At 52.0% G+C, this 14377-nt stretch overlaps 1 protein-coding gene across 3 annotated transcripts in view; it reads left to right on the plus strand.

The window, feature by feature from the left end:
• The window catches only part of Inpp4a (inositol polyphosphate-4-phosphatase type I A), a 44985-nt gene that overhangs the window by 22092 nt on the left and 8516 nt on the right, over nt 1-14377 (plus strand). For all 3 annotated transcript variants that reach the window (XM_055607038.1, XM_055607029.1, XM_055607048.1), the window contains 7 exons: nt 2624-2796; nt 3696-3819; nt 4596-4722; nt 4979-5119; nt 6996-7093; nt 8787-8899; nt 11088-11242. In XM_055607038.1, coding sequence (XP_055463013.1) covers nt 2624-2796; nt 3696-3819; nt 4596-4722; nt 4979-5119; nt 6996-7093; nt 8787-8899; nt 11088-11242 — 931 coding nt within the window. The remainder of the gene's footprint in view (nt 1-2623; nt 2797-3695; nt 3820-4595; nt 4723-4978; nt 5120-6995; nt 7094-8786; nt 8900-11087; nt 11243-14377) is intronic.

The following is a 14377-nucleotide window of genomic DNA, read 5'->3' on the forward strand; positions in this document are numbered from 1 at the left end:
ATCCCAGCCATTTTTATTTGATAGGTCTGTGTAGATACCATGTGTTAAAGTTATTTTTATAAAAGTGTTTGTTTCTCAGTTTCTCTCTCAAACTGGCTACCACACAAATAATCGAGACGATATTATATTATTTTAACAAGCTTTACAGCACATTAACTGAGCAGTTATTAATCTATTCTTCACTCTCCTGGCTAATCTGGCTTCCTCCAGAGTAAATCCCTGAGATTAATTGCACTTTGTAGCTTTCCTGCTCCAGCTCCTCTCTCTGATATCTCCCTGGACCTCTACTTCCTCCTCTAACTCCTCCTCTCCTGGCTGGCAGGACTTCCAGCCCTATTCTCTTCTGCTCAGTGATTGGCTGTAAGCCACTTTATTGGCATATCAGGGGACGGTTGGGGAGCAGTGTTTACACAACATTGAGACAGGAGATTCTCAGAAAAAGGATTGCAACCAGATATGGGGGTACAGTAATATGAATTACATAATAACGTTATGCCTATAACCATGTGCTGCTATTGAAAATCAATTTGGCTTGGGAGTTTCTACTTATGCATAAACACATATTACCCACTAACCCTCCGTTTTTCCTCAGCACAAGCAGGCTGACTACTAAGGATAATGGCTTTGGGAGTAAGTCAGGTGAATGTAGATGGCCATTCTGTTTGTGTCTTGGAATGGCTCTGAGCCTCTGAGCCCGTTTCCTCTCTTTGTGGGTAGACGGGAAGGCTAGTGGGAATACTAGAAATGGTGGTCATGCCTTTACTGGGCTGTCGCCATCCAGGCTTGTCAGAGACCATCTAGGAAGATGTCTTCCTTGCCCTCTTGCAAGTTCACATCACCCGTTTTCCAAGACGAACATTATGTGCCTTTTAGCCATTTCTTTTAGACTCTTTTTTTCTATCTTAACAAATAATTCATTGTTAATATGAATTTTGTTTTGGAAAAAGGTAAAGCGAAAAAGTCGAATGGGGGAAGTGGGGCTTAGTAGAACAACTTGTACTCTGATTATTTTCAGGTCAAAATAACCACAATTACCTTATGAGTTGTAATAACTGGAAAAGCAAAATAAATATGGCTGCATTTGATCTAAGCATTTCAATCTCTAAGAGCAGCATTTGGAAGACAGGGGGGACTGGTTGTTCTTCTTTTTTGAGATTGGATATTAGTATATAGCCTGGGATAGCCTTGAACTTCTGATCCTTCTGCCTCAGCCTCCCAGCTCCTGGAATTACAGGCATGCACTACCATACCCAGCTATGAAGAAGGCTCTCACTGAACCTTTCCCAAATGCTTTGCTATACTCCCTGGTTTCCATTGGCCATTTTTGGTAGACTCTGTTGACAGAGTTCTTCAAAGAAGCAGGAAACTTTGTGTCTGAGTTCAGAGGGAGAGTGAGGTCTAGGGTCCATTCAGTGCTTCTCTCAGAATTTCCCAAAAAGGTCTCATGGCTGAGGAGTCCAGGGCCTTGCCTGTGTCCATCGCTGCTCAGTGGCCAGGCCTGGAACTCATACTTTCCACTTCTCGGTCCAGTGTTCTTTGTTACTGTGTTCTATTTGCTAAGACCTTTCTGCTTTAGATTCTAAATTTAAGCCTGCTTTTTTTTCCATTGCAGCCCCACCCCTTGTCCACACACAGTGTGCCTGCATAGCCAGTTAGATCATGCCCAGCCCTGGGCTGCTGTGTGTACTCAGGCCCGTTGCTGAGTGCGGGCAAGTTCCTCCACACATTCTTGGAGTTAAAGTGCCAGCCAGGTGGGGGACGAGCAGAGCAAGTCTCTCTTCTCTAGTGACTTCAGGCTGTGTGTCCTAGAGGCTACCCCTGGCAGAGCAGTCGCTGCTCTGAGGGCTCTGCAACTCTGGAGGCGCACTGCCTGGAGCTTCCCGAGTGGAATTGTGCTGATGTCTATCTTTGGACATGGCATAGCATATCTTCTCTTTTTGCTGTCGTCCAGGATGGAAACAAGGCAGAGCCAAGGCTGCCCCTAACCCCGCTCTTCCCCTTTGGGGCTCTATTTTTAAGGGTTGTTTTGGCACAGGGTTAAAGTTGCCTTGCATCTCTGAAGGAAAACTAAGATGGGAATAGTTGATAAGTGGGGAAGTGGGGTTGGGGGACAGAGAGGAAGTGGGGGACAGAGAGGAAGTGATAGGAGCAGAGGTGGCACTTTGCCCTGGGAAGGGCCGTGACGTATACCTGTCAGTGTGCCTTCCTTGGGGAGTAGAGGAGCCAGCATGCTGTGGAAGGAGATTGGCTCTTCTTGCACACAGTCTTTCTCTGGCCTTGTGACCCGAAGAAGCTTCTCTGTTGTTGCTTTCCTTAACAGTCATGGTCTTGTATATCAAGGAAGGGGTCCCTGGCAGTGTTAGGATGCCTGGTGTGTGTGGGTGTTACCAGAGTGGAACTGAGCTAGCTTACTGCAGCAGCTGCAGGCCGAGAATTGGCTCTGGGCAGAACTTAGTGCTGCTTTTCCAGGCCATATGTGAGCAAGCAGGGTCAGGAGGCCTAGAGCGGCTGGGGGGTGAGAGGATGGACGGAGCAATGGATAGGGGCAGGTGGCTTTCTGCTTTACAGGACCTGCTCCTTGAAGCCTTTCTTTCAAACTCTAACAAGCCCTTCGCTCGTACAGGTGAATGGAGTGAGGCCCTTTACCCCCTGCTGACCACCCTCACAGACTGTGTGGCCATGATGAGTGACAAAGCCAAGAAGGCCATGGTCTTCTTGCTCATGCAGGACACTGCGCCCACCATTGCCTCATACTTGAGCCTGCAGTATCGCCGTGACGTCGTGTTCTGCCAAACTGTAAGCCCGAGAGGACACAGGGGTGGTCGTGGGCACCTCCCACCTCAGAGAAAACGGGCTCAGGGAGCACGCCCCTTCCCTCTGCACTTGTGAAAAGCACAGGTGACCATCTTTTCCCCACCTGCTACTTCTAAGTTTCCGTAATAGAGGCACAGGAAGGAGACCTCTCATTGAGGAGTATCGCTTCCTCCTCAAGAACCAGCTCTGACAGGACAACCTGGCACCAAGCAGAGCAATGGCGAAAGCCTCTTTGTCACGCTTTTCTTTTTCTCTACAAGGGATATATGTGATCAAGAGCCACATAGGTGCTTGTCAGTACAGTGGAAACAGCACACACTCAAGTTCTTGTCACAGGGCTCGATGTAAAGATTGCAGTTATCCCGCAGTGAAGAGTTGAGGTGGATCTCCAAAAGATGTCAGTAATCAAACTAATGGTGTGAGCAGCCTGGGGGCTGGTGCTTTGTAGCCCCCACCCCACCAATGCTGGGACGCCTGCTTGTCCACAGAAAACCCCCCTAGGGAAGCTAGGCTGAGATATTCCCTCTTGTTTCCAGACAGGGTTGGCATGGGCCTGAGAGGGTGGGCCCCTCCCCTGTGGGGAGCTGATTCTAGCTTCCAAAAGGTTTCAGTTCAGGGACAACCCCAAGGAGGTCATGTCAGAAGCTGAGCCCAGCCCAGCCCACCTTTGACAGGTGCCGCAAGCCTGTGTTTACCACCCTTCCCACAGGGTCTCAGCCAGGGATCCCTGGATCCCCAGACCCCAGCCCTCCCTGAGGGACGGACATGTTGCTGATGTCCCTTGAGCCGTGGAAATGAAGGGCCCAGTGTGGGGTGCTGCTGGGGGAGAAAAGGGCTGCTGTACACACACGCCATTCCCCTCTGCCCCCCCCCCCCCACAGCTCACAGCCCTCATCTGCGGCTTTATCATCAAGCTGAGGAACTGCCTGCACGAGGATGGCTTCCTGCGGCAGCTCTATACCATCGGGCTGCTGGCCCAGTTTGAGAGCCTGCTGAGCACCTATGGTGAGACCCCCAGCTTGGGTGTGACCGCCAGCCCAGGGCCCGAGGGTGGTTCCGTGTGTGCCTCTAGCAGCCTCCCTTCCAGATCCCAGATGAGTTGGCACATCCCCGGGATGTGTGGTAAAGAACCAGGGGATAGCCCTGTGCAGTTCTGCACACCCCTTGGTTGGCAATGGCGATGCTACGTGCCTAAAGGTTTGTAGAGTGAGCAGGGGTGATACTTGGGTTGCTTCTCATCTCCTCCACTAAATCTCTGCTGACACCTGTGTGCTGAAGACATTTAAATTACCCGAGCTCATTCCTCTGGCTGGGGAGGAGAGTTGCTGCATCAAAGAGAAGGGGCAGCTGAAAACTTAAAAGTTGATTCTGAATCGTCCTTTAGGGAGACTCCTCCCCCGGACTTTTTTTTCTTTACCTCTACCAAGCAGGTGAAAATGGACCCTTTAGAAAGAGCATTTGTTCATCTTGGGATTATGGGTTCTTGGCCAGGTATCCAGCCCCAGGTGGAGGAAGGAGGTGGCCACAGCAAAGTCATTTTACCATTTCTCTTCCCATTCCTGGGGAGCTGGCGTGGGGTTTGGAGGCTCCATGCACAGAAAGCTCATTTCCACCAGTGACATGTGCAGTGTTGTTATGCAGTCCACACACACTCTCTCACAGAGCACTGTGTTGAGGGAGTGGCTCGGGGAACGTCCTCCCACCCATGCCCTGAGCCCCCAGTCCACACACGTCCTGGGAGAGTAGCAGGCCTTGACATCACGCTTCTCTCTGCTGTTCAGGAGAGGAGCTGGCCATGCTGGAGGACATGAGCCTTGGAATCATGGACCTGAGGAACGTGACCTTCAAAGTCACCCAGGCTGCGTCGAATGCGTCGGCGGACATGCTGCCCGTCATCACAGGAAACCGGTACGTGATCCCCGGAAATGCTCCGGTCAGCAGCATGCTTTCGCTTGTGTTTGTCTCATGGATTACACACTGCTCTGTCTTCACTTTTACTTTATCTTACTCTTTTAAACCACGGCCCCTACCCAGGTCAAGTTCATAACTTCTCCTTAAAGGTCCGAGTGGGCACTGAACCACGGAACCCAGGGCTCTGAATTGTGCTTTCATCTGTGTCCTGCTCTGTGTCCTGACCTCACCCTGTGTGTCCTCTCTCCGCTAGTGATGGCTTTAACGTAAGGATCCCTCTGCCAGGCCCACTGTTCGACTCGCTGCCCCGAGAGATCCAGAGCGGCATGCTGCTGCGGGTGCAGCCAGTGCTCTTCAACGTGGGCATCAACGAGCAGCAGACGCTGGCTGAGAGGTGCGTGCTGGTGCCCGGGCAGTGGGGGGGGGGGGCTGTGGGTGTGAGGAAATGCAATGTGCTTACTGGGGGATGTGGTACAACGTTTTAGAGCAGGACATGCTCAGATTTACATGTTGAGTAGGTCATATTCTGGCCATGGGTGGAACGGATCCGAGGTAGATGTGAGGCTGTTGCTGACGAGGCCGGGCCCCAGGGCAGTGCTGTGGATCTGGGTGAGAGGAGCCTGGTGCAAATGAAGACGCAAGTAGCATGAAGAATAAGCAGACTGGCCTTGGCTTCCAGACTGGACAAGTGGGCTGGCGCCTTCACTAAGCTCAGGACATCGGGAAGGTCATGTGCAGAGCAGATGGCGAACCACCGGAGGTTCCAGCGCAAAAGGCAGACCCTCCCACCCCCTCTGAGGCAGGAGCTAGAAGAGTCTATTTTGAGCAGAGTGGCCTCCTGTGGGGGCTGCAGCGGGAGGGGAGGTGTCTCCGGAGAGAAAATAGCACTCCCTGCATCCAGCTGCTGCTGAGCGGTCTCTGCAGAGGACAAGTCCAGGGCCCTGAAGGGAGGGGAGGAGAGGGGAGGGGAGGAAGAGGAGGAAGGAGAGGAAAGGGAGGGAAGGGGAGGGAGGGGAGAGAAGGGTCATGTGCATTTCAGCTGGAGCTGAAGAGTGAGCAGGATTGGCTTGGTTTGTCTGCTTGCTCCAGCAGCAAGCTAGTGAGTTTGCTTTGCTTCCCAGATGAGGGGACACGCCCCCACCTCCAGGGAGCAGGTGTCTGCCACACAGGGCCGTGTGGGCACCAGGTGAAGAGTGTGTTGAGTAGGAGGGGTTACTGCCTCTGAGCTAATGCGGGCAGTAGAGCACTGAGTCCTAGAGCAGTGTGCTGAGGGCACAATGGCAGAACTTTTTTTTTTTTCTTTCTATTTTCTCTTTCACTGTTTAGCCCCTTCCTTGCAGGTAGCATCCACTACTTATCTCGGGCATTCAGTAGGCATTCTTACAGCATATAGTTGGCACAGGTCAGACCTATGATGAGGAAAGAGAAGGTCCCAGGCTAGCCTAGCAGGACAGTTAGTGTTCATACAGCAGAGGATGCTTTTAGGTCCCAGCACAGTCTGCTCATTTACTGCCCCCCACTGCTGTCCCTTTTTCTGGGGGCCTGTGAGGCAGGAAAACACAAGAACTCCAGGAAGAAAGCTTGTGGCTACCAGTGGGCCTTTCAGCATCATTCTTCATCGATGTGAGAAAATACCTTTACGAAGACAAAAAACAAAACAAAACAAGACAAAACAAAAAAACACCTTCAGGAGTAAAGATTTATTTTGGCTTATGATTTCAGAAGTTTCAGGCTGTGGTTCTGAGCCACTGCACCTCAGCCTGTGCATGGAAAGGCAGAAAATCATGGTGTAGAAACATACGGTGGAGCAAAGTAGCTAACCCCATGGTGTGCAGGAGACAGGAGGGAAGGGCCAGAGGGTAGGGGCAATCCTTCAAAGATGTAGCCCAGTGTCCTCTTCCTCCAGCTGGGTCCCGGCTCCTACAGAGCATTTAGCTGGGACCCATCGGTGAATCCATCAGGATCCAATCACCCCTCAGTAGTGCCCAGAGCCCAAGCCTTCATGTGCGCTTGCATGGGAGAGATGTCTTACCAAACTGTAGCAAGTGGGGTGCTGGGCCGGTGTACTCTTAGGCACACCTGCAGTGAGTTACAGTGGCTTCTGCTCATAGTTTGTCCCAGTGCTGTGGAGCTAGCTTTAGGAAGGAAAGAGAGATTTGGGGTTTGGACGGGCAGCGTATCTGCCTAGGAGAGCCGAACCCTAAGATCTCTTGCAGTTTTCAATGTTGACAATGACAAGGCCTTCTGCTGATGTTCTCATTCTCCCCAAGGTTCGGAGATACATCCTTACAAGAAGTTATCAACATCGAGAGTTTGGTGCGGTTAAATTCCTACTTTGAGCAGTTTAAGGAAGTTTTGCCAGAGGACTGTGAGTGTTCCTTCACCCATCATGCTCCACGCTGCGTGTGCAGTCCTCATTCTGGCTGCCTGAGCTCCAGCTCCCTGCTTTCTGCCCAGCGCATCCTACTGCAGCGTAGCGTCCATTAATATGTGTGCACAGATCCCTACACGCATGTCTCTGAGCTATTCCTTCTCTGCCCCTCTCCTGTGTGCATGTCCCATTTGCCTGGCCTGAGCCCCACTCAGGAAAGCTGCTCTGATGCTGCAGCCCCCGCCCCTCTTCTGCTGTACACGCTGTAGTGCTTTCTGCTGCTGTGTTGAGCCTCCTTGGTCCATCCCATGGCAGACTGTGTGCACCTGCTGAGCACCTGTGTGCACGAGAGGCCTTGGAGACAGTCCAGGGCTTGGATACACAAGCTATCCATGTATTTCTGTCCCTGGCACATAGAGTAAGATGGACTTTAAGCATATTGATACTTTCACAGTGTCCTAGTTAGGGTTTCTATTGCCATGATATTACACCATGACCAAAAGCAGCTCGGGGAGAAAAAGGGCTATTTCAGCTTCTGCTTCCGCACCACAGGGCATCATCAAAGGAAGTTAGGGTAGGAACTCAAAGCAGGAACCTGGATTAGGAACTGATTCGGAAGCCAGGGAGGAGTGTAGCCTATTGGCTTGTTCCCCATGACTTTCTCAGCCTGCTTTCCCAGAGAATCCAGGACCACCAGCCCAGGGTGACATCACCCACAACAGGGTGGGCCTCCCACATCCACATCAATTGTCAACCAAAAAATGTACCGCGGGCTTGCCTCTGGTAGAGGCATTTTCTCTTCCAAAAACAACTCTAGCTGGCTTGCTATGAAACTTGCCAGCACGCATAATGTTCCAGAAATGTCTGTAGCCTCTAGTCCCTTCCAGGACTCAATTGCAGGTCTTCAGGTAGGCGTCCTCCCGTTCATCCTTAGTGCTCACTAATAAAAACATGCATCAAGTCCTTGCCTTATGCCAAGGGCTCTGTCTCCTTTTCCTGAGGATTATCTGATCTGATCATAGCTGCTGTGTGGACCAGGCACGTGTTACCGAAGCCATGACCTTGAGGCCCTTCTCTTTATAATATGTGTGTGAAAAATTCCACAATACCTTCAGAAATGGTCGCCTTGTCTTTAATTTTCGTCCCAGATTTTTTGGGTGAAGCAAGATGACATGGCAGGTGAGGAGGTCGTACAAGGGCCTGGAAACTCCCACAGTGGAAGAGGGGAGCTGTTAGGAGCGGGGTTAGACATCTCTGGCCATTCAGAAATTCTTCCTTCAAGTGTAAGTTGAGGTCTCATAGGCTGCACTTCCAGACTCTCCAAAGGTTTCCATCCACTCGCTAGTCAGCACCCACTATTCTAAGCATTTTGCGTCCCCGAGGTCAGTTTGGAGACCTGACAGCTCGCCCTCACGTCTTGCTCACTGCCCCCTAGAGGGGTAGGCGGCTCTTGAGTTGCTACAGTCCTTTGGCATGCCTGTCTCCAGCCTCTTGGGAAAGCCAACGAGAGAAAGTCTCTTCACTTTGACAGTGGAGCTGATAGCAGTGAAAGAAGCTCAGGGCTCAGCATCCTGGCAGCGCTGTTCAAGTCTGCAAACACCTTCCTCCCCTGCCTGCTGCGAGGCAGGAAAATGCCTGCAGTGGCTATTTGTGGGTGGCCGCTCTTCCATGGACTTCCCTTCTCTTCCAGGTCTCCCTCGCTCTCGGAGTCAGACCTGCCTGCCGGAGCTGCTGCGGTTTCTAGGACAGAACGTCCATGCGCGCAAGAATAAGAACGTGGACATCCTCTGGCAAGCTGCTGAGGTACTCGCCCTCGTGTAGGGCAGTCACCGTGTGCCCTGTCACTCACCGTAGTGAAGACAGACCAGCGCCTCAGCCAGCAGGGAGAGCGCAGACCCCTCTTACGCAGCACTTACGCAGCACACAGGGAAGGTCACCACCTAGCTCCGGCAGTGCTGGGAGACACTGAGCATCTTTGCCCAGGAGTTCACTCCAAAAGGCTGCCTGGATTCCCACACAGACCTGGAACGTGTTCCTGTGACATTGCCAGCCAGGCTGATGTGTCCTCTTTTAAGAAGTCTAGATAGTCTTTTGATCGAAGCCAAGACCTTCGCTTGCCCGGGCTTGAGCAGTGCCAGGGGAGACTGTCTATTTCTCATAGCTGCTTAGCGAGTTCTTACTCTGCATTGCTAGGCAGACCTCCTCATTGCCCAAGCACCTGCCCTGCTAGGATTTTCTCAGAACTTTAGTCAGGGATTCCCACGGCTCCACTACGAGCCGGGGCACCTGAGCAGTTAGTCAGTCACTTGTGTGCCCTTCATGCTCATGGCAGTATCTCCTGGCCAGTTCTGGAATCCAGGCACTCCCTCCAACCTACCAACCTGGCCTGGTGCTTGCTGGACCACCCCAGTTGCTGCTGGAGCCTGGGTTAGGGCGTCCTTGTGGTAGCCCCCTTCTCAGGTGAGCTTTACATGTGAGTTGCTGATAGCTGTGGCTGCTGAGGCGATTGTGGAATGAAACTTTAGAGAGTGGACATTGTCCACACACAGTCTCTTCCTCCTCCACAGCAGCCCAGCTGTGGGAGACTCGGGATGGGTCCCCTGTGGAGCTTCTTTGTCCAGCTAGGCTGCCTTTTGAGCTTGCAATTACAGTGACACTTACTTGGAAACAGCAAGTAACAAAAGTCCTCACAAGGTTCAGGCTGCCTTTTCCCACTCTCCTAGTCTGGGGTCTAGTTTGACATTGTTGGGCTGGGTCCATGAAATGAGATGGAAACACAGGAGGACACGCCTTCTCTTGGGTCTTTGCAGCAGAGCAGGGGAGCGCCCCTTTCTGTTAGCTTGAGGGAACTGCTCTAGTGACAGCCCCTTTCATAGGTGCCTCTGTGAGCTTCTGAGAGCCAGCACACAGTCCAGAGGGTGACAGAGATGGGCGCTGAGCAATGACAGGGCCTTCCCTCGCTGATCCATTCTTAGCACGGTGACTGACGGCTTCACCCATGCACACATTCATGCATGCCTTATTTAGAGACCGAGGCACTCTGTCTGTTGCATGCCACACAACGGTCATCAGTTAGTCGTGAGGGCAGCTGACCCTCCCTGTCAAGTCAGAAAACACACCTTCCGTTCCTGTTCCTAGTTGAGCCCAAGCCATGGAAGCTTAGATTCAGGGCTGTGGACTTCTCAGGGACCTCTGTATATCTCACTTCATGTTGTCCATATGGTCACCTGTGGGGCAGTGGGTATGGGGCAGCGAGCCGTACCGCTTAGACGCTGCGTCCCTCAGAGCTGTCCGTTTTCGGAGTCTTCTTTTCCTTCCTATATATGAACAGAGTCCCAGCCGGCCAGCTGAAAAACCCTCAGTCAGGTCTAGGTGATCGTTGCCTAGGCAGGGAGACCCAGGCAGAGCCCTGGAGCTGGCTGCAGATTGGGCTGGGAGTCTACAAACACTGCAGACCCCTTCCTGTGCCACGGGCTACAGTGTGGAGCCGTGAGTCTAGGGGTGTATCTAGAAATGAAAGGACATGCCCCAGTGTTCTTGCCTCGGGAGAGGAGTCATGCCGGCCTGTCCAGGGACAAGGGGACCCTGTGTGTGGCAGTAGCTTTCCTTGGCTGGATTATCCTGTGTCCTCATTCCTTGGGCTGGGTGTGCCAAGAAGGCCCAGCATGACTTACTAAGGCCCAGTGCAAAACAATGATGTCCAGAAGTCTCTAGAAGGAATGTCCCTTGGAAGAACACACAAGGAACAGGTTCCCGTGAGGGATGGCTGTGGGAGGCAGAGGTGAACTCAGGTGGCAGGCCCTCCGAGGACTCTTCTTTGGGGTTACCTTAGGTTCTGATACCTAAGGTCAGCAGGACACAGGGCTGGAGAGCCAAGCAGTCAGGCTGGGAGCAGTGTCGTTGGTGTTCTTGTCACGGCGGTGGGGGCTCCCTCCCCTTGAGGGTGCTGCCTGTCTGCCGACTTTCCTACAAGTCTGTTTCCTGTTGGCAGGTCTGTCGCCGCCTCAATGGGGTCCGATTCACCAGCTGCAAGAGTGCCAAGGACCGCACAGCCATGTCGGTGACGCTGGAGCAGTGCCTGATCCTGCAGCACGAACACGGCATGGCCCCTCAGGTCTTCACACAAGCCCTGGAGTGCATGCGCAGGTGAGTGAGGGCTGCTGCCAGGCTGTGCCCACCCAGCCACTCCCTTCGCTGTGTAGGCTGCAGATGGGCCATGCCCCTGCCCCACATGGGGCCCCAAACTTCCAGCACAGTTGAGTTTGACCACTACGCAAACTACTGGTCTGTCAAACTCAGGCAGTGTCCTCTTCGGAGGCCAAGGGGACAAGCCAGCACTCTCCTTGAGCAGAACTGGACTGACCCAGTAGAGTGGTGGGCAGGCTTGGGGTCAGACAGTTCCACAAGGCTGGGGAGCCACCTGGCCGTGGGGGGGCTAGGGTCCACGCTTTCTCAGCAGGCAGCTGCTTTTACGTAGTATGTATGTATGTGTCGTATACTTCCACAGTCAGGGAAGTACCGTGCCTGGAGGTGGCACCGGTCTGCTCCGCTACCTCTCCAGTAGTGGACAGAGTTTGCTCTCAGGAGCAAAATGTCCAGTGAGTGTTCCATGGCGATAGCTGTCTGTGTGCCCTGGCCACCTTCCCCTAATGATGTCCTGACTCTGAGGCAGCAGATGTGTTTGCAGAATGAAAGCCAGAATTCAGATTGTCCTCTGTTGATGGATGCCTTGTTTCAAGCACTGCTGGGGAGCTCCCTACCTCGCATACCAAAAGAAAGGATAAGAAACCTGGTTCTCCTGTCTCCTTTGATGTACTCACCAATGCTGTTCAAGTGTCGTTTCCAACAGTCACTTCTACTGAATGTTCTGCATCGTTTGTCCTCTCACCAAATTCTTTAAAGCGTTCAATTCTCTTATCCTTTCTGTATGTTTCTGCCATTTGACCTTCTCACAGTGCACAGAGGGACACCTAGCTCATGCCTCTTGATAGTAGCAAAACTGGCACCATTCTGTTCCTGTTCTGTCTCCAAGTTCATTTGAACCTCTCTGTTAAGGTTCATCAGTCCATGCCTCTGTCCCTAGTGATGGAAAGGTGTCAGAGTCCTGGGGGCACTAAAGCTCTGTGTCCAGAATCTGCACACAGCAGCCTTTCAGCCTCCACAGCCGGTGTTGTGGCAGCTGGTCTGTATTAACCATGCAGTTGATCTCATGACCCACAGATGTCTGCTGCTGAGGGAGTGAGGAAGCCAGACAGGAGTTCCTCTGGTTGTACGGCAGAGGCTGGAACCAGTGTCCTTCAAAGGTACAGGCCTAGGGACCACAGTAATGATGCAATAAATTATGGCCCAGTCAGTGGATTAATCTACTGAAGAAGCGGAGTCCTCATATTCCAGTTTCCTCTCAGTGGGGCCCAACAGCTGGGCCCATATCTCCAACACACAAGGTCCAGTCTGTGAGGAGCCACAACTCCCTTGGCCCAGCTTTACCTGTGCCTCATTCTGGGCAAATTTGAAAGTTTTCAGACCCTTCGGTTCTGCTTCTCAGTCTCAGTTCTTACCACTAACCTGGCTAAAAGCAGCAAGCAGCACCCATGCAGCTTCTTACTTAGTGGGCTGTTCTGATAGCCTTCTGGCAATTGTTTCTACTGTCCACGGGCACGGGGACAGATAGAGCGTGCATGGCCTCCAGTCCGGCTTCCGGCTGAGTGTGTTCCCGTCTGAAAGAAACCTCACAGAGGCTTGACCGTCCCCATTTCCCCATTTTGTTTGGCATTCTGGGCATCTCAACCTCCGAAGTGCCCATTACACTCTGCTTATGGCAGAGTTCTAAGGGTTTTCTTTTTTTTTTTTTTTTTTTTTTTTTCTTTTCTTTTCTTTTCTTTCTTCCTTTTTTCTTTTTTTTTTTTTTTTTTAGGCTGCTTCTCTGGACTCTTGTAACTTTTCTGAGTCTGATGATCCAGTATAATTATAGTATCCCGTTTCTTCAGTACAAATTTGAGTGTTGCTTGATAGACAGAATACCCAAGAAAGGAGAAGGGGAGGATTCTGTTCAGAGCCTAAGAGGTTTTGCAGCTTTTTTTCTTGACTCTGGTGAGGAAGTCTCCTAGCAGAAGGGCATGGCAGAGCCCAGACGCTCACTTCACAGGGAGCAGGACACACGCTGAGCAGGACAGACACAGGCCTAGGCCTAGCTGCACCTGTGAAAGCCACATGCCTTTGCGCTTGCTCCAGTAAACTCCCATCCACACTCTGAAGAAACTCTAACTTAAGCAAGTGGGCCACACATGGAATGAGGGCAGGAAAGGAGGAAGGACCCTTGTTGATAAGGGATCCCAGGGAAGAAGAGGGCCGCTGGGTGTGAGCACGGCCAACATTCATTATACAGCTGTAGGAACCTGTCAAAACCGGTGTCAGGGCTGCTGAGATGGCTCATGGCTAAAGGGGCTTGCCACCAAGCGTGATGACCTGAGCTTGACCTCTGGGATCTACATGGCGGGCCAACCAGCCCCTGCCAGTCACAGCGCCCCACCCAACCCTGCACACTCCGGCACATGAGTACACAACGAATAGACATAATTTAAAAGAGTTTAAAGACACTCTACTGGCACTCACCCTCCAACCAGGCCCCAGCACTCACATCTCCTGTCAGCTTATTGATGAAGCCAGAGCCCTGGTCAGCCACTCCACTAAAGTCCCGTCTTGAGCATGCCTTGCTCTGGGGCTCAGCCCATCAACACGTGATTCTCTTGGAGCGTGGCACGTCAGCTCGAGTGTAACATCCCATGTGACAGGCCATTCTTTGGGCTGAAGGTCCGACATCTCTGCAGCTCTCCAGCAGTTTGAATACGAGGCAGTAAGCTGCGCCGGCTCAGGGTCTGGCAGCGTCATTCCCCCTGCCCTTGTCAGCTCACAGGCTATTCGGTTAGGGTTGTCCTGTCCTACTGTTTCGGAAATAAGGACCCTGAGATCGTGAGCAAGGAGTGACGTAAGAAATGAACATATTTCCTGCTCTCTCTCTGTGTCTCATTCAACCAACTCCGTCTTTAACCACAGAGTTTTATGGAATCTAAAATCCCTACATGGACACACTTTAGTTTAATGATTTATTTTTAGCAGCCATTAAATATGAAACAAAGTGTCTGCCCGCCCCTCTGTGCTCAGCTCAGTAAGAGTGTTCACCACTGCCCTCTGCTGACCCTGAGGTGCCTTTGTTTTCGGGTGACACAGTCATACCCAAAGTCTGTGTTTTCTGGATTAGCACGCGTGGTGAAGACACATTGT

This window comes from Psammomys obesus, unplaced genomic scaffold, assembly GCF_907164565.1.
Source record: "Psammomys obesus unplaced genomic scaffold, mPsaObe1.curated_primary_1811, whole genome shotgun sequence".
Lineage (NCBI taxonomy): Eukaryota > Metazoa > Chordata > Mammalia > Rodentia > Muridae > Psammomys > Psammomys obesus.